The sequence below is a fragment of the Balearica regulorum genome, chromosome 25 (assembly GCF_011004875.1).
Source record: "Balearica regulorum gibbericeps isolate bBalReg1 chromosome 25, bBalReg1.pri, whole genome shotgun sequence".
NCBI classification, from domain to species: Eukaryota; Metazoa; Chordata; class Aves; order Gruiformes; family Gruidae; genus Balearica; species Balearica regulorum.
The window spans coordinates 2,731,415-2,749,663 of NC_046208.1; the positions used below are offsets into that span (position 1 = coordinate 2,731,415).

Here is an 18,249-nt window from a genome sequence, read left to right on the forward strand (position 1 = left end):
AAGCCCAGGCCACAGCTCCAGCAAGGCGTTCAGAGGATTAAACTCACTGCTCCCCACTTGGTGTTCGCTGGCTTCCACTCCTTGTTTTCATTTTGACACAGGGACAAAATTATCGGTAATAATACAGAAGGCGGGGGTACCTCTTGGCACCCCTGGAACAGTCCCTGCTGCCTCCAGCCCCGCGTGCAAAAGGATGATCCAAAGGGGACAAGTGAGGGACAGCAAGCCAGGGCACGGGGCAGCTCGGGTGTTCAGGTAGTCGTCGCCTCTCCCTCCTCCAAGCAGTATCAGGATTGTAGCCTTCAGCACAAGCCCACGGAAACGTGCTGCATCCCAGTTCCATAACAACTACAACAGCAGAACCAGGTAACTGCGCGGCCCCTTTCTGCCCTGCCTGTGGCACTGCCCGTCTCTCGCCAGAGCACCAATAAACCGAGTCTCTTAGCAAACACCTGTAAAGCAGAAAGGCAATTTTTACAGCTTCTGTATTATTACCGATAATTTTGTCCCTGTGTCAAAACAAAACAAGGAGTGGAAGCCAGCGAACACCAAGTGGGGAGCAGTGAGTTTAATCCTCTGAACGCTTTGCTGGAGCTGTGGCCTGGGCTTTTTTTTTTTTTTTTTGGGTAGAGAATAGGACCCGTGCAGGAATACTCAGGGTCAGCCGAGGGAAAGTTATACCTGGAGAGCAGTACACACCTTCCCCGATGCTGCCCTGGTACTGCCCGGGGTGGAAGCGGACTCTGCTCTAGCAGCGGTGCCTTGCTTTCGTCATCGTGGTTCCCGGGAAAGGCCAGGCAGGCTGCTACGGACAACAGCGCAAAACCAGCGGCAATTATCTAAGCAGCTGATTACGCCCGGCAAAGAATGAGACTACAAAACCATGTAAAGCGCTCTACAAGAAGGTTTGATTAGTAAATATGAAAAAGAAAAAAAACACGCACTCAAAGATACCAGTATTGCTTATTTTATATTCCTTATATTTACAAAACAGTTTTACCATAGATACTGCAAATTTTGCACTTGTACCTGCATACTAGTAAAGGAACCTCAGGCAAAAAGTAGTTTAAAAAATACAAGTAAATCTTGCAAGAACGTGCAAAGAGGGTGTTTACTATGAAATTATTTTCCTAGTGGAAAGAAACATTTACTGAAGTTTAAAAGCCTCATTTTAAGAGCTGCAAAAATTGTTTTTTCCTACTAAAACAAACAAAAAAGTAGGCATTAAACCAACATGGAACTGAATTTGTAGTATGTTTGATTTTCCTGCTTGTTTACAAAGAAATTCTTGATCGCGAAGTCAGACACTTAACTTCAAGTTGCCTTATTGCACTTCGAGCTTCATCCCTGGCACCGTCAGGAGTCAGCGTAGCAACTCTTCCTTCTCTCCAACCAGTTTCGTGCCGCTTAGGCCATCACAGCCGTCGGTGTTTATCCTGCAACAGGGAAATGAGAAGGTAATTAGGGTTAGACGCTGCGTGCTGCAGCCCCCGGGACTTTGGGAGCAATGCCCTTTGCAGCGGCTGGTTTGTGGCACCTTGGCCCCCGGCCGCCGTGACCTCAAGGGCGTTTCGGGTGCCCCCGCGCAGGTCCCTACCGTCGGGCGCCTGGCGCCAGGGCTGGCACAGGTGCGCGTGGGTGGGCGCCGCGCAGACGGGGCAGACGTGGCAGCCGGGGGTGCGGTGGGGGACGAGGTGAGCCAGGGTGCCCTCCCCGGCCAGGGGACACACGGGGAAGCCCGCCGCGTCGCTGTGGACGAGGGAGAGGTGCAGCTGGTCGGCGCAGGGAGGGCAGACGGGACTCTGCGGGCTGTGGAGAGAGGGCAAGGGTGAGCCCCGACGGGTTTGTGTTGGAAACTGCTCCTCGCCAAGCCACACCGCACAGGCTCCGGCACCCACAAAAGGTAGTTTCATTAACAATTTCAAAGATATTAACTTTTTAAGCTCAAACAAGTAGCGATCCATGAGTGCAGAACAGAAACGGCTCCTCCAGGGTTACGGCTAATAGCAGGTGGAACAGCACGAAATAAATGATTGGTAAAAAGAAGTTCATGCTTACAAAAGCTAAAGCAGGCAGATGCACACCTCAAACCATGTTTATTTTAACAAGTGTTTATTTGAATTTGCCTCTGTCAACGTTGACTCTGTTACGGAGGCTTTGTGGTCCTGAGAGAGCACAAGACTCATATGGGCGAGTGTCAAAAAATAAACTGAGCATGCAGCATCACTTTGCTCACCTCATCGCTGCTCTGCCCCAAACAAACTAACCGTGCCTAGAGGTGGGAAAATCACCAGCAGCGACGTGAACAGAAGGCTCACGCTGCAGCGTCTCTGACAGCTCTCAGGCTCTTTGCTGCTAGATCAAAACCAAAGCTCCATCACGGGCCAAAGAAGACAAGAGGCCGAGCCAAGCGAGGACAGCTGAGGAGCACAAGCTGATTCAGAGATGCCCAAGGAAACCGCAGAAGCATTGTCCAAATAAACCTCACACCGGTTTCACACCTCTCTCAGCTTGCAAGCGGGCGCCACGCTTTTATCCTGATACAGAGCTATAAGCAAGCAGAACCAATATTTATGCAGCCCCATCATTTTTTGTTATTTTAAATTAAGCGGTTAACTCGCAGTTTTGAGGACGTTTAGTGCACACCGCGGTGCCTGCTGCTGCAAGGAGCTGCCTGCACCGGCTGCATCGCACTCACTCCTCGTCCTGCCGGTGGGGCCCCCCCGGCCGCTCCCTGGGTGCCGCAGGACGGCTTTCGCCCTGGCCAAGGTGGGTGCGTAGCCAGCTTTCACAGATGGGGCAGATGTGATGGTTGCTGTGGAGAAGCACCGTTGAGGATGTGCATTAAAGTCTCTCTAGGGAGACTCAAAAATCTCCCGTGAATTTTGGCACCTCCAGCTTCCCTGGTACTGAGGAGCCGGCCCAAGCAAGATCAAAACCTGCCGCGGGCTGCGGACGCAACGGGGAATTAGCTCTATCGCACACCTCCCTCGCTTTGCTAAAACGTGTGAGAAGTTTGCCCAAGAGCTCCTTTGTTTTAGGGGAAAAAAGCAGAGAAATGGGAATAAACAGGGAGGTGCAGAATACCCTTATTTTCTCCTCAAATTGAATAAATACAGTTCTACTCTACTCTGAAATTATTTTTATTCAAGCCTACCATGGCATCTGCGTATTTTTAAGTGGGAGACAGACCTTTCGTGGTCCATGGGCTGCTCTGCCTCACTCCGCTCCGGAACAGCTTCTCCTGTGCCGTCACCCCTCAGCGCATCCGCAGCTTTGGCCGGAGAGCTGAACCCAGAGAGAGAGAGAGATGACGGCCTGAATCCACCTGAACGCATGGCTTTCTGAGAATGACTACTGCCCTACGGAACCACTTTTTTCTAAATAGCAAATACTTTCTAAAGCTAATATTGGGCTTAAAGGAACCAAGGGAATTCGATATGCAAAGTCTGCTCTATCCATGTATAGATGCTTTTCCCCTGCAAGAAGCGCCCCTTTCCCCCCGTTTTGTTTTACACGGACCCGTGTAAAAGGGGAGCAGAAGCCAGTGCCCGGTTAACCGCGGTACCTCATGCCTGCAGGACTTCGGCTCTCCTCGCCGCTGATGCTGGGCACCGAGTAGGTGCGCGATGTGCCGGGCTGGACACGCAGCCAGTCCTCGCAGGTGGCACAGCCACGGCGCGCGGGCTCGGCGCGGGGGGCCAGGGCGGCGTGCAGCCGCTCCTCGCAGGTGGGACACACGTGGCAACTCGTTGTGTGGCTGCGGATGAGAAAGACGGGGGGTGTGTGTTGGGGGGGAATCCCTCCTGCCGAGCCTCAAGAGCAGCTGGTGAACACCAAACCCTCCCGTGAAGCAGCCGCCGCCTCTCCGGCGAGCAGCGTGTTATCGCTGAGGTGTTGGCATTTTAGAGTCAAAAACTGCATAAAGATGTGCCGTGCCGGTGTGGTCAGGCAGCGCAAGGTTTGTAGCTAGAAATAACATGGTGAGATCCGTGGGTGTAGTTGGAAGAGCGGCACAAGGTTTTGGGCAGATGAACAAGCAAACCTACCAAAAATAGGAATGCCACGGCCTGGGCTGCTTCTCGTCATCCGTTATCTTTGGGTGCATCGCTGGATCTCTTCCCTTCGCCTCCTGCTTTTGTAAATGCATATTATAAGAGCTGAAGAGGCAGAAAGGAGAAAATTTATTGACTAAAAAGCAACTTAGCAACGTGGAAAGACAGTACTAACCATGCAAATATAGACTGAAGGTAGTTGCTATCATTCAGAGCTTAAAAAGAAATACCCTGTTATCCCTAGGGAAAGTTATGACTGATAAGGGGCAGCTTAGGCTTACTTACTGTTGTTTGTTGTCTTTGCATCTTACGATGATCCAAGCTAGAATTCCAAGGATTACAAGGACAACTAACAAACAAGGAAGCAAAGAAAAATTAAAAAATAAACCACAAACTTGGTATGTAATTTAAGCAAAATACTGCAGTTTGGTAAAAGAATGGCAGCAAAATTCTCAGCTCTGGGGCTGCCTGTTACCACCCAGAGCCAGAATCATGCAAACCCCCTCTTGTGTCCCTGAACACAGCACAGAAACCACTAAGCGTGGTGCCAGGCTGATCTTCCTAAAGGTGGGAGCCTCATTTATTTAGTGCTTTTATGGACAGCACCTGTTTATTTTGTATTTTAAACCTACTCCCCATTTTTAGTACCTGATCTCTTTTGCAACAAGGATGTTCCAAAAGCTTCACTAATCTCTTATCTTTCAATACCTGCCAAGACCTCTTAAAGCAACTTTATCAATTAAAGAGTGACAGGATGTAAAGGTTTTGGTTGGCTTCTTACACTGGTGGCTTGGCTTCTTTCATTTCACCCCCAACTGATTTAATGTCTTATACTAAGGCACAGACAATCCATCCAGTTGCTTGCAATGCTGCTGCATTACCCCACAGCAGGGAAACCCCTGAATCCTGGCCAGAGCCACTCAGTAAAAGGAATAAACCAAAACCACTGACTCCAGGTATTTAACTGCAAATAACAGCTTTGCGTTAGAAAAGTATATTTTCAATTTTCAACTACTTACCAATGCAACTAGGGATGAGGATACTTGCTAGAGAAGGAAATAATGAAATTGATGTTAAAAAACCAAAGCCAACAATGCTGATAACTAGACAGGGAAGTTTCTTAACCTATGCCCACAGAAGATTATTCAAACCCAGATAACCCTAACACTGCTGAGAAGACAAAATGCTGTAAAACAATCTCTCGTTAACTACTACACACATCATGATGCTGCTCTTGAGGCCCTCACCCCACGTCTCTCCACTGAGGGAGCTGAGGTCCGTAGCTCCAGGCTACCTCCACCCTCAGCAACGTCCAGATACAGCCAGGATAACGTCAGTGGTTTCTACCGAGATGCTCGGCTGCACAGAGGGAGATTCAAGCATCAAAAATCCTACCGCGTATCACGTCAGCTAAGGAGTCACTCAGCTGGGAGTACAGGGGGAAGGGGATTAGACCAGGGAACAAGCCTGTGCAAACCCCTTAGAACCGGGAAGATGGACCCACCAAAAGAAATGAAGGCGGCACAATGACAGCAGACAACCAACAGCACGTGGAGTCACAGGCACCCAGCGTGGGTGCAAAACCAGCAATTAAAATGACCCTGAGGCAGAAAGCCTCCCCTGAACTCTTACCTAGCCAGTGAGGTTTCTCTGCTCTCTTCTCTTCTGAGGGTTCAGTTTGGTTTGTTGGTGCTGTAGTGAGAATAACTATAGAGAGAAACGATCCAGGAAAACCAGTCAAAATTATATCATTCTCCATTTATACACAATATATACAATACTTCAGTGAGGACTAAATGTAGCATGGGCAGGTGACTTCTGCATCCCTTTCCAAGAGAAGGAAATTAGGACTAATTAACTGCACAGCAAGAAAAACTTTGAGAACAGGATGATTATCCAGCAGCGCTCACCCCTGCATTTGGGAGGGGATCCGCTCCAGACGCCAATGATCCCGTCCTCTGTTGTACAATGAAGAGTTTCATTTCCCACGAGCTGGAGCCCAGGGTCACACACGTACATCACGACCGAGCTGTACGTGAACTCCGTACCATTGCCATCGTGCTTCCCATTAGCAATAGCTGGAGGTGGAGGACAGGAAATAGCTGGGGGAGAAAAAAGGAAAGAGTTGAGGAGGCGACTGACCTCTGGGATGCTCTTCTCCGGGATGTGAAGAGTGGGAGACCCAAGTTCTGTTTGCACACAGGCTCACATTGCACCAGCGGCAGGAGCAGGGGCTGAAACGGGAGCGCCGGGCACCCTCTCGGCACGCAGTTACTTTTAGGTGCCTCCCAGCCTGCTGTCCCGTGTACACAGGGGCAGCGGCAGCCTGCAGGGACACCGAGGCTGCTGGGTTGCTCGTTTATGTCGGTCGTCCACGTGCAGAAGGCACCGGCGATGCTACTGGCTAGGCCCTGCTTTCATCAGGCCAGCCGGCTCCCTTCCAGAGGTGCTTTCCTGACTTCATTTAGTCAAATCCACACACGATTCGGTATTTCTGAGTTGGAATATTTGGTATTTCCAGTCAAGCGCTGGACAACCTCACTTACCCTGACAAGCTGGAATATGACTCCAGGCAACTCCATCTCCCTTTTGGAAACACCAGATGATAGATGACTCGCCCTTTAACGAGTACCTGCAGGGGCAGAAGGCACATCCCCAAATCAGTTTGTGGTCACCAACCGAGAACAGGTCACCCCACAGAGGTGCCGAGGACTCGGCAGGCAGAGCCCGGCTCGCACACCAGTGGCTCTGGTCAGGCAACTGGGACGCGGTGGGCAGCTGGCTTCACACTCACCCACGGTTACAAACTACATCTGCTTTCGCACCGAACAGGTAATCATTTGTAACAACTTTGCCGTGTTCTGGATTTGTTGGAATACCACAAGATTTCCCTAAAAAAAAAAAAGAGTAAGATTATCAAGGATGGGAAAAAAAATCCCCACAGCCATACTTTTCATGACAGCAGCGTCAAACCAGACATTTGACGGTATTTCACGCTAAACGTAATTAAAGAAAAAGCAATCCTAAAATACAAATGAGATGTGGCATTCAAAACATTGCTGCGGATGCAGCTGTGGGAGGATGTTGGAAAAAATGAAGCGACATGGAGACACTCACTCTGACATAGCTCGGGAACTTCTGACCACGTTAAATTGTCAAGGCAAGTGCTGGTGGGGAACTGGTCTGTGGTATTCTCATGGCCTGGGCGGCAAATATACTTCACAGTGACACCAACAGCATAGAAATTCTGTGTTTGGTCTTCTTCTGATATTTTGGCAAAAACTACACGTGGCGGGCTGGAACAGCTACCTAGCGACAATGAAGACAACCAAAGCGTACAGTTACAAAGCAAAAATAACAATATTTTGCATTCAACTATGTATAAACATAAATCCAAGTGACAATGCACGAGCCTCCCTAAGAATATGGATACCGCAAATATTTTTAAGCAGGTGATTGGTAATTTGTGTAATTCAGACATATTCCTAGATGACTATTTAATGGAAAAAGATTTAAAATGTTAAAATTTGCCCTCTTTCAGCCATTCACAAGCACAGTGCTTACTTCCCTTGCCAATTCCACCCATGAAGCGTTTGAGGTGGCGAAGCGCAGCTATTTCTCACTGCGGAGGTTTGCAAATGCCCGACGCCAAACCTTCCCTCTTCGTTAACTCTTACATCAGCAGTCAGCTCTACCAGCGCTTCACCGCTGTAGTTCTGCCCCTCTTTTCTGTGCTGCCCCAAGCTATTCATCTATTTTTATTAACACGCAAGCGCCAGCACGTGGCTCCAACGGACTAAGCAGGCTTAGGAAGAAGGAACAGTAAGAGATTCTCTGACCAGCAGCTCGATCGTGTGGCGCTTCGGATGGGGAAACCCTCGAAACAGCAGTTGCTAAAGCAGTAAATGTTTTCACAAGCATCGTGCGTTTCTAAGGAACTCGTTTCAGAGACGGTGAAATACTTACGACCACAAAACTCCGGGAGGTTGGACCACTGGGAGTTTGCAAGGCACTGTATCGTATCCGACATCGAGGGGCGTTTGACATAACCTGTAAGGCACCTGTACGTCACTTCGGAGCCGACACTGAAGTTTTCCTTGTGTTTACTGTGCTCTGGGGGCTCCGCGTGGTTTATAGGTGGCAACGGCCCACAGTCACCTGTAGCAAAATCAAACCGGATTTAGCGGGGCTTCTCCTAAAGCTCCCCGAGCAGGGCACAGCGCAAATGCCCACGCACGCACGAGTCCGCGGGAGAGCACGGCACACGCACCCACGCGGAACACACCCAACGCACGGACCACACGCCCAATCACCCCCAGCCCTCCCCGTGGGCTCACCCCACGCCGCGGGTGGCAGCAGCAGCAGCAGCAGCAGCAGCAGCAGCAGTAGTGTGGGCAGGAGCGAGCGGCAGCGCCCGGAGCCCATCGCTGCGGCGGGGTGCCGGGAACCGGGAGCGGGGAGCGGGGCGGGCAGCAGAGCCCCACCCGGCCCGGCCCCGCCCGGGGTGCGCAGCCGGGGGCCCCCTGCCTCCACCGGGGGAGGGCTTGCTCAAGAGCACGCGTGGGCAGAGGGAGGAGGCAGCTGCCTGCAGCACCCTCAGCTGTGGGACGCGCGGCCAAAACCGGTGCCGCTCCCAAGCGCGGAACCCCCGCCTGCCTCACGTCCGCTCCCTGCGGTCTCATCTCTGGGAAATTTTCCGATTACAGTCTTATCTGTGGCTGGAAGCGGGAATGGGTTTGAAGCACGCCCTTCTTCTCGGGTCCGCTCCAAGAGGCGTGCTTGGCATCCAGAGGATTTTCCAGACACCCACTGCCTCAGCATCTCCTTCAAATCATTTCTCTGCACCTTCCCATAAAGACACCCCTCTACCAAAGCTATCAAGTGCCAGAGGAAAAGAAAAAGAAAAAAAAAAAAAAAAAGGCAGCACCTGGGTCCTTGCCAGCTCCAGCTGTGAACGCTGCAGCGGGCCCCGAAGTTGGGAGGGGTGGAGAAGGTCCCGTTCATCCCCCAGCACTGGCTCTGCTGCATCCAGGGACGAGAGCTTCATCTTCATCTTCATGGGTGCCTCCCGCCCTCTCCGACAGCGTCTGGCCCAGGGAGCCCAGCACAACGCAGTCTGGCAGCACTAGGCCCCCCAAACTGTCAAGACATCACCTGCCTGTCCCCAGGAACAGACCTCAGCGAAGAGGGGTTTTCCTACAAGAAGAGAAGAGAGGGCTTTCCTCCAGCCCAAGGGGTGCACGGGAACGCAGAGGGCTGTAGATCAGCCCCACTTTGAAGCTCCTAATTGAGCTGCTTCTGTTAACACCTGCACACAAACCAACAGCGCCGGGATACCAGCATTTCCACTGTAACCCTCCCAGTTAGACACAAAACTCTTCGAATGAGACGCTGCCCGCAGAGGCGCAGGAGCAGTTTGCCTCAGCTCCATGCTCTCGTGGGAAAGCAGAGCTGCCCTGGGATCCCTGCCTCCAGGGCTTGCGGGAAGAGCCAAAGGAAAGGTTGTGTCCGTGTTTGCTGCCCCGTCCCGCTCTGCTGAGCGGTGCTGCCGGTAAGAGGGCTTGTGTCACCCCACCCCGAGGAGAGGGCAGCCAGCACCATCCTGCCTCCCTCTATCTGTTGTCCAGTAAACGGTGATGTTTCCACTGAGCAGCTCAAAGTTATGTTTTTCCTTCCCCCCCCCCCCCGACTTTATTTCCCTTTCCAATACAATTTAAGCTCCAAGGCTATGTAACAAAAGCATTTGCAATGAGGCCAAGAGGTTTTTTCTTAAGGGAGGAATCAAGCAGCCTGGATAATGTATTCCTTTAAAATACTTGTGAACATGTTGACAAATTACGTGGAGATGTCTGGGCTACATGTTTTTACAGGTCACTGGTCACCTAAGGTCTGAATTGGGATGGTGGCTGCATAATGCAAAAGGAAGTTGCTAACAGGGAAAAAATACTTTGAGTGCTGGTGAATTCTCTTGTAATAGCTTACAGCAATGACCTCAGCGTTGGATAGCGAGATGTTGAAAAGTATTTGGCAAATACTTCTTGTAATGTCAAGTGTCCCCAGGAAACAGCTCCGTTCATGCGTACATCAGAAGAATCAACTGCTGTAGTTCCAACTCGGTGAAATCCCCTTGCTAAGAGAGTTCAGATTAACCCCTTGAACCAGGCTGCTTTCCTACCTGAGGCCACGCAGGAGGCATCCGTACCTGCCGAGACCATCAGGCTCAGAGCAGCCCATCCCTCTGCCTCTCTGCCACCCACCTTTGCTGTCCCATTTTGCCCCGTATTGCCCCAGTAATCGACTGAGCACCGAACCCTCCCGGGCAGGAGCTGCCGCAGCAGCTGAGCCCTGCGATAGCGGGTCTGCGCCTGCTCAGCTGGAGCAGCCGAGGTAACTTGCTTTATCTTGCTCTGACATCCCTTCCCCGTGCTGCAGAAATCGGGCCGAGCAGATGGCAACGGCCGAACTGAAAGCACGTACAGAGAGGGGCCTGACCCGTGCTGCTCCATGCGCCTACGCTGCCAGGCTCGGGCTGGAACAACAGGAGGTTTCTAGCAAAACCAGCCAGCAAAAACAGGGGTTGGGCTGCCGGAGTTGCTCTCGGCTCCCACGCACTCCTGCCATCCCCGTGCAGGGCAGCAGCCCCGGGACGTCGCCCACAGCTCCCAAAGCCTTTCTGGGATTGACCCCCTGGGGCTACCTGGGCTGAGCGGGGGGCTGCAGAGCTCGGGACTGGGATGGATAAATAGGATTAGGGCAGGTGTGCACCACTTCAGACCGGTCAGCTTGCTTTTCTGGACCACTTACTAGAAACACTCATGTTGCCAAACATTACTACGTGGATTTCTTTTCTTTCTTTCCTTTTTTTTGTTTTTTTTTTGTGTTTTTTTTTTTTTTAACCCAAGTTAAACTTGCAGAGGAAACCATTTAGAAAATAAATAAGAAAGAGTGCTGATAAAGAACTAATTGAACAGCAAATCTGACCATTACCAAGATACCTCTAAAAGCTGATACCTTCCTGAAAAGAGCATAAAATACGAAAAGGGAAGAGCAGGCAGTTGAATTCACAGGCTATCCATTATAAACAATTACCATTTATTACTAAACGTAAATAAATCCCCAGAAAGGCACCTAAATATAAGGCACATAGTGTTCTGTATAGGACAAAGATGGTAAGCAGCCAACAGCATAAACCTGACATTCGCAATATCCCTGTCGCGGTATTACAACACGGGAGATTATATTTAGCAGTTACTTCTGCTGGTCGATGTGCTCATAGCCTGCAGCGTTACAGAGCTGCCTCCCTCCCTTTGGAAAGCAGAAGTAGTTCCTTTACAATATGAGATTAGTAGATACCAAGACCGCTCGTGGTGGTTATCTTTCCTGTAGACTGAACAGAAGTATAAACTGCAAAGAACTTATGTCAGAGATAAAAAAAGCTTTTGCTAAAGAAAGTGCTTAAAGTACTGAAGATATAAAGAGCCACATTCAATTTAGCACGGAAAGCAGTGTGATTTCCTAAAAGAAATATGTACATAACTTTGCAAGACAAGAAAATCAGTATTTTGCTTTCAGCACGAGCCTGCTGGCAGCTCGCATGGGGGTATCTGCAACCGGACCATGCTACGGCCAGAAATCCCTGCGAGTTAAGGGAGCAGCTCAGCCCAGCTGAGAGATTTGGGTCTTTCCGCGCTCGTCCTGCGAGTCCCTGTGTTTACAGGGATTGTTACGGCAGCAGGTTGGCATCGAACAGGTTGTGACATAACCGGGCTCCATCAGAAATTCTGCAGAAGGCCTGGGGGGTTTCTGAGAAACCCCCAGCCTGAAAAAAGGCTGGTCCAATCAGCTGGGAATCGTAACTGGATTTGGGATGTTAGGAGGAATTACTGAAAGAGAGAAAAACTCAGATGGGAGAAGCAACTATGGGAATCATCCAATTCTTGCATCAGTAATTTTCAATCAATTTCTTGGAACATTAAAACATAATCACAATTTTTAAAATACATTTTGTACACGTACATTTACCTAAAGCGGGTGTTCAGTCTGTGTTACTTACAATTACATGCTTATGGTTCCCACCCAGACACCATTTCCAACACAACTGAAACTCACCTTTGTTATAGATAAAATGATCCTTTGCAACGGATGGGAAATCTGTTGTAGCAGCACTTCTGCCATGTCCAGCTTCTCCTGGCTGCCCACGACCTCGCTAGCGTGGAACAAAGTTAGTGTTAGTGCATTGCCTCTCGCTGCCAGAACAAGGACAGAAGCCCCAGCACGCTTAAGGCTACGCGGTATAAAGTTATCTCTTGCTTTTCAATATGGAAAGACAGAAAAAACCAAAAAAAAAAAAGGTTAAACAAAATCTCAAATAACACGAGAGCAAGGAAACAATTGACAAATGAAAATACGTTTCATACAAAACAAAGCTTTTTTAAGAGGAGGAGGTCAGTGCAGTCAAACCTGAGCTTTGAACCAGATGCCTAACCAGTGGAAAATATAACTTACACAGAGAAAACTTATAGAAGAAAAGAACACAACAAAAAAATCACTCACTTCCACAAAATGATGCAACTTTAGACCATTTTAAGTTTTCAAAGCAGCCAGCTTGGGGAAGGATGCCAGAGATCCCCATGTACTTTGGAGGACACATGGATCCAGAATAGGAGCTTTGGGTTTTGTACAGAGGTACAACAAATCTGAATGCTGAGGTAGCGCAGCCCCTTGACGCTGAAGAGAAACATGGGGAAAAAAAAAAAAGAAAACTCTGGGGATAGGACTGGGAGTAACGAGGGAGTCTCATTGATGAGTTCCCCTGAACTCCAAATGAGCCTCCGGGACTGACCCGGTGTCCTGGAGAAAGAGGAAGAAGGGGAGAAGGAGTTGGAACTTTGGAGTGACTTTTTGTAAAGGCTGAGCTTCATTTCCCATGTGAGAGCCTTCTTAGAGAGTTGGATGGCATTTCCACGGGAACCTGAAAGAACAGAATTCAGGGTGTGAAATTAATCTAATGGCTTTTTCGTCAAAATGTGATAAAGGAGCAAATTAAGTTGGGAAATGTGGGACTTGATTCAATGTAGAATCATTTAAACTCACTTTGGGAAGGAGGACTCCTTTCCATTCCTTTTGCTCCAGCTTTGACAGATGTGCTTTTCTCTAGGGTATAAAGAGTAAGTATCGCTAGGAGCACTACGCCTTTCTTGCACGGACCGTTTGTTCCTTACTCACTTTAGCAGCATTGCATTTTTTCTCTTTAAAATCAAAGTATGACTTATGCTTGATGTGTCCTGTGCTAAGCAATCACAATACTGGTTAAGTATTGTGATTAAGCTGGTGCATACTAAATACTGAGCTCCTAATAAATACTAAACTTGGATGAAATCACCTTTACATTCAGGTGCAGCTCCGCTCCAGACTCCACTTGTTTTGTCCGTACTCGTACAATGGATGCTCACATTTCCAACAAGTTGGAAGCCAGAGTGACAGCTGTAAGTCACTGTTGAGTTATAAGCAAATTTTTCTACACCTTCGCCATCGTGCTTTCCATTGCTAATCTGAGGCGGTGAAGAGCAGGTAATCACTGCAGGAAAGAAAGTCCACATGAGTATCGCAAAAAGCTTCAGTAATAATGAAAATGCAAAACGTTTCCTGAGTCCACCTAAGGTTCTTGAAGACAATAAACCTTTTGGACGACTGAAATGGGTAACTGGCACTGCCTTCTGCCTCCATCATCTCTCTCTTCTTTCTGAAGTGTTTCTGTTGTCACATCTTTCTCCCTCTCACTCCAAGGGTCAGAAAAATAAACAGGCAGCTTGCCATGCCCTGCCTCGTGATCCCTCAAAATACCTTCCCATCGCCTTCACCGCAACCTTAACTCGTGAGAAAATACGTTGATCCTGTGAGAACAGAACTGCTGAAATACAGTGTCAGCAGCAAAACGGGTGTTTCTGAGCTGCAGTGCTGGTGACAGATCTGCCACATAATATCAACAAAACCAAGCGAAGTACAGACACGGGCTTAGACTAGACATTAGCGTGCAGGATCTACTGGAGAGAAGTCAAAAGTAAGGCTGGATTAGTCTTACATTCGCAGGTTGGAAGTTTACTCCACGCAACATCATTTCCTTTAAGCAGACACTGGATGAAATCGCTCCCATCTAATTTGTACCTAAGAGAAAATAAGAAATAAAAGAAAAATTTGTGCAACTATTCAGAAACCAAGAACAATTTTTTTCCCTGGTACCAGTACGACGAGGAGTGTAGAAAAGGCAGTTTTAAAACAAGCAGACGTGCAGATACAAGCTGGTTAAGAGGAGAGCTCCTTCACCACGCTCCCTGCCAGGATCCTTGTTAATCTATTTTCAGGCGATGCTCTGACTCACTGCAGAGCGCATCTTCCATCGCCAGGATGGGAGAAGTTGGCAGCTAGCAGAGCACGCAGTGAAAGCCAGACAGTGCTGAGGTTAGATGTGGATTCCCACACGGAAGCCCACATTGGGCTCAGATTTGCTGAATCAGGGACTATCTCTCCCTTCCTGCTTCCTGGTGGCGAAGAGCGCTGGGATTCAGGCTGCTGGCATCCAGCGCCTTTCCCACACCGCTGTCCCCCCATGAGGACGAGGTGAGGAGGTGAGGAGGTGAGGAGGTCCCTCCTGAGCACACGCAGCATCTCTAAAGGCTGTGGCTTAGCCCCTGACTGCTGCTCCGCTTCGCGGCGATGATGCGTTACTGAGGTCACTTAGCTGTATCTGCTGAAAACCTCGGTGCTGGTGGTAGAGGGCAGGGCAGCCCCGCGTCCGGCAGTGCCACCTTCTCCCTAGGATGCTGCTTTTGGGGTGTAAAGGTGTAGCTAGCTGTTTTGCTAAAGTTTTGCCAGAAAAGCAAAAGACAGCAGGCTGCTGGCGTACCTGCTCAGCTCAGCTCTGCAAATATTCAAATACATCCGCTACCTACAGCAGGGACCGGGGAGGGGCAACGGGGATCTACATTTCATTACCGTGGCTTTCGGATTGGCTTGCTGGAAGCAAATACATCTTGTCCTGACAGCACTGACACCTTCCCCAATCTCTGAATGACATCCTCCCGTTCAAAAGGATTCAGCGTTTGGATATGATTGATCTGGATATCTGATCTTGCTTAGATGGATAACATTATCCCTCCACCCTGATGTGTATTTCCAAGGAGTAGCTGAACCCCAGAAGGGTGGGACAAGCTGTCATTTCCCCAAAGTCCATCCTAAGGGAGTATCTGGGAAAAAAAGCTGTGTTATATTTCAAGCAGCTGTAAAGACTGACAGATGATGCCAGCTAGGATGCCTTCTGTTAGGGAGGGAGGAACACGAGCTGGAGTTGCAAGAGCTTAATTTTGTAGGTCAGTTTAGTGCATATGTGCCCTGATTGAAATCAGGCAGAAGCGTGAGTCAGCTCACTGACTGACTGACGGAAAGTCTGCTTCATTGCAGTTTTCTAGCTGAGCATAATGGAATTTTAAACAATTCAAACATATGCCTTTTTTTAATTTAATACATCTCAAATTTATTGTGCTTGTTTTGAAGTCTATAGTTATAAACCGATGGTACAAGCAGTGCTGTTGGGATAGATACCCTGGGGCAGTTAAATTTCTTCTGGATGACACTTGAAGGAAAAAGCAGATGTAAATTCAGAGCCCAGGCCCTTCCCACCAGCTGTATCTTACTCCTTCCCAGCCCAAAGCTGTGATTCAAGTGGGAAAAGCAGCTGCACACTGCGCACTCGGAGCAGCACCGCAGGAGCGATATATTGTGAAAGAGCAGCCCAGCCCGTGTCCACAAGTTCATTGCACTGGACCGGAGTTTGTATTCCGGCATCGGCACCGCTGCACTGGTGCTCGGGGCATTGCCCCGCGACTCACCCGTCCTCGCAGAACACTTTCACCATTGCACCGAACTGCAGGTCTGTGAGAGTGACCATCCTGCCTCCGGGCAGCGGTCCTGGGTCACCGCAGGATCTCCCTGCCAGAGAACGAGGCCAGCGTTAGTGGTAACACACAGCGATGGGGAAATAAAAAAGGCCAAAAAAAAAAAAAAAGGGACAGACCTAGAGGGTTGTACCAAAGCGTTTTACTTCGTGCGTGTCACAGCCGAGCTGGCAGGAGCCAGAACCAGCTGTAGGTGAAGGTGGGGATCCCCGTAAGGGCTCCACGCTCACAGCGGTAAGCATCTCGCGGGAGGGCGGAGAATATTTAGAGAGATATTTCCATCTCAACAGATCGGCAGTAAGTTACTTGACTGTGAAAAACGCATTGCTGCAACGTCATCGGTCTTAATGTTATACGGATTTCACCAAGAAAAACGCTTTGCCTTCGTTTTGAAGTTGAACGCTGTAATGGCAAATTGGCATTTGTCCTGTGCATATGCTGTGTCCAGATGTGAACATACTAACGTGAAAATCAAGACAGATCTATTCATGCCAGCAGGAAAAAAAAAGAAAAGAAAAAGAAAAAACACTATTGATACTCCTGTCCAGTCCTAAATATTAATGTCAAGGAATAGCCACCTAATTTTGTATTAAGCATCTAGCCGTTGGGATGACAACGACCCAGCCGCATTTCAGCACGTGGGCTGGGAGCAGCTACCTGATCTGCTCCAAACTCCGCAGCTGCTTTTCGGCAAGCGGAGCAGAGATACTCACTCCTGCACAGCTCCGCAGCTTCCGACCACGCAAGGTTTTCAAGGCAAGTGCTGGTGGGGGAACTTTCCGAGGTGTTCTCGTAGCCGGGGCGGCAGACGTAGCTCACGTTGGTCCCAACAGGAAAGAAATTAATCCTCTCGTCCGCCTCAGACAGGGCAGCAAACCGCAACCTTGTCGGGGCAGCACAGCTCCCTGGCAGTCAAGGAAAGCGAGCCTGAAAGAACTGCCCTCTGGGAAGCATGCAAAATAAACCCTGAAACCACAGAAATGCTCTCGCTACAGCGCTTTTGGAAAGCTCCTCGCGTTCATCCCAGGTTACTTCTGTTTTCCTACCAGGCTGCTACTCTGCCGAACGCATCTTTTGCAAAGCGCAGCTGAAGATGCTTTAACCGCGCGGGCAAAGCTGTTAGTAGGAAATAAGAAGTCACACGCACGTGCCGCGGGGCTGCGCACGCTGCAGCTGCCCGCACAGCCCCTGCCAGCTGGGACTCGGGAAGTGTGCGAGCATCCCAGGCTCCAGCCACCGTCCCACCGAGCCCCTCGACGGCAGGCACGGATCCCGCACCCGTCAGCAGCTCTGAGGAACAGCAGCCGAGGGAAGCAGGTTCACACCTTGCCAGGAGGGGTGGTGCCGCTGCAGAGCGGCCACCGTAAGGGGCAGAAGCTTTAAGCCAAGCGAGAGACAGGCGAGGGAGCCGCGTTTCAGAGAAAGGAGGTATTTACGGCCGCAGGGCTCGGGCAGTTTTGACCAGCGTGCGCCGGGCAGGCACTCCACCGTGTCCGACCTCTCGGGGATTTTGATGGCACCTTCGATGCACGTGTACGTCACCCTGGATCCAACAGGGAAGCTGCTGGCATGCTCATCGCTGGATGGTCTGGAGTGGGTCATGCGAGGTGGGGGCCCACAGTCACCTGCGGCAGGAGAAGACCTCCTCAGGTGAGGACCCTGTTCCCTGGCCCCTTCCCCAGCCCTAGCGAGCATCCCAGCAGGGCGGCTGGGCTGGTGCTGGCTTCCCTCTGGGCAAAGGCACGGGGCAGTGCGGCATCCGTGAGAGCATCGAGGCTCCCACCCAGGCTTACGGGTGGTGGCATCACCCACTCCAGCCCCCGAGCAGCAAGGTGGGATCCAAGCAGGTCTCGCTGGTCCTCCCCACACACCCCGTGCCCCATACTCACTGCGAGCCACAGGCATGCCTAGGAGCCCCAGCAAGGCCAGGAGCAACGTGGGTGCCCTGCAGCTCAGGGTGCCTGGGTGCTTTCCCCATGCTGGTTCTCCAGACTTCATTGCAGCAATTCCCGTGCTCCTCTGTTGAGCACCGTTGGCTGCAAGGGGCTGTTTCTGAAGCTGGGAGGAGATGCAGAACCACAGACTCAGCCAAGCCTCTGGAGCAGTGGAAACCTTTCCGGAACACCCATGGAGCTAAAGCATCTGGCAGGGACACGAAGAGCAGCCAGGGGTGGGGGACAACTGTCATCCACAGGCTCGGGTAAAGCCTCCTGGTCCTCCCCCCCCACCATAAGGGATGGGGG

General features: G+C 50.3%; 2 protein-coding genes across 4 annotated transcripts; both read right to left on the reverse strand.

Moving 5' to 3' along the window:
* Positions 1-951: 951 nt before the first annotated feature.
* Positions 952-8,741, reverse strand: LOC142605174 (uncharacterized). 2 transcript variants are annotated; one of them, XM_075775774.1, is made up of 15 exons: positions 8,393-8,741; positions 8,022-8,213; positions 7,173-7,364; positions 6,850-6,946; positions 6,602-6,687; positions 5,966-6,157; positions 5,688-5,762; positions 5,075-5,101; positions 4,341-4,404; positions 4,050-4,160; positions 3,569-3,760; positions 3,193-3,288; positions 2,699-2,815; positions 1,598-1,809; positions 952-1,436 (listed from the first exon to the last, which is right to left on the reverse strand). In XM_075775774.1, exons 1-15 carry the CDS (start codon positions 8,478-8,480, stop codon positions 1,432-1,434), a joined length of 1,746 nt encoding a protein of 581 aa, XP_075631889.1. In that variant the 5' UTR covers positions 8,481-8,741; the 3' UTR covers positions 952-1,431. The 2 variants fall into 2 exon arrangements, with proteins under 2 accessions (XP_075631889.1, XP_075631890.1); XM_075775775.1 differs by lacking the exon at positions 3,193-3,288.
* A 3,127-nt stretch (positions 8,742-11,868) lies between these two features.
* Positions 11,869-18,118, reverse strand: LOC142605175 (complement decay-accelerating factor-like). 2 transcript variants are annotated; one of them, XM_075775777.1, is made up of 11 exons: positions 17,896-18,118; positions 17,443-17,631; positions 16,720-16,911; positions 15,941-16,040; positions 14,137-14,219; positions 13,438-13,632; positions 13,149-13,208; positions 12,898-13,026; positions 12,609-12,782; positions 12,165-12,261; positions 11,869-11,938 (listed from the first exon to the last, which is right to left on the reverse strand). In XM_075775777.1, exons 1-10 carry the CDS (start codon positions 18,002-18,004, stop codon positions 12,170-12,172), a joined length of 1,323 nt encoding a protein of 440 aa, XP_075631892.1. In that variant the 5' UTR covers positions 18,005-18,118; the 3' UTR covers positions 11,869-11,938; positions 12,165-12,169. The 2 variants fall into 2 exon arrangements, with proteins under 2 accessions (XP_075631892.1, XP_075631891.1); XM_075775776.1 differs by having other exon boundaries at positions 17,443-18,118.
* Positions 18,119-18,249: the final 131 nt, after the last annotated feature.

Excerpts from the sequence above, each read along its gene's own strand:
- LOC142605174 (XM_075775774.1), bottom strand. The coding sequence starts at position 8,480 with ATGGGCTCCGGGCGCTGCCGCTCGCTCCTGCCCACACTACTGCTGCTG. Across the intron at positions 5,102-5,687 it reads AGAGAAACCTCACTGGCTAG|CAAGTATCCTCATCCCTAGT; the intron begins GTAAGAGTTCAG and ends TTCCTTCTCTAG. Across the intron at positions 2,816-3,192 it reads CAGCCCATGGACCACGAAAG|CAACCATCACATCTGCCCCA; the intron begins GTCTGTCTCCCA and ends GCTTCTCCACAG.
- LOC142605175 (XM_075775776.1), bottom strand. The coding sequence starts at position 18,004 with ATGAAGTCTGGAGAACCAGCATGGGGAAAGCACCCAGGCACCCTGAGC. Across the intron at positions 14,220-15,940 it reads AAAGTGTTCTGCGAGGACGG|GTACAAATTAGATGGGAGCG; the intron begins GTGAGTCGCGGG and ends ATTTTCTCTTAG. Across the intron at positions 13,027-13,148 it reads AAGGAGTCCTCCTTCCCAAA|GTTCCCGTGGAAATGCCATC; the intron begins GTGAGTTTAAAT and ends CTGTTCTTTCAG.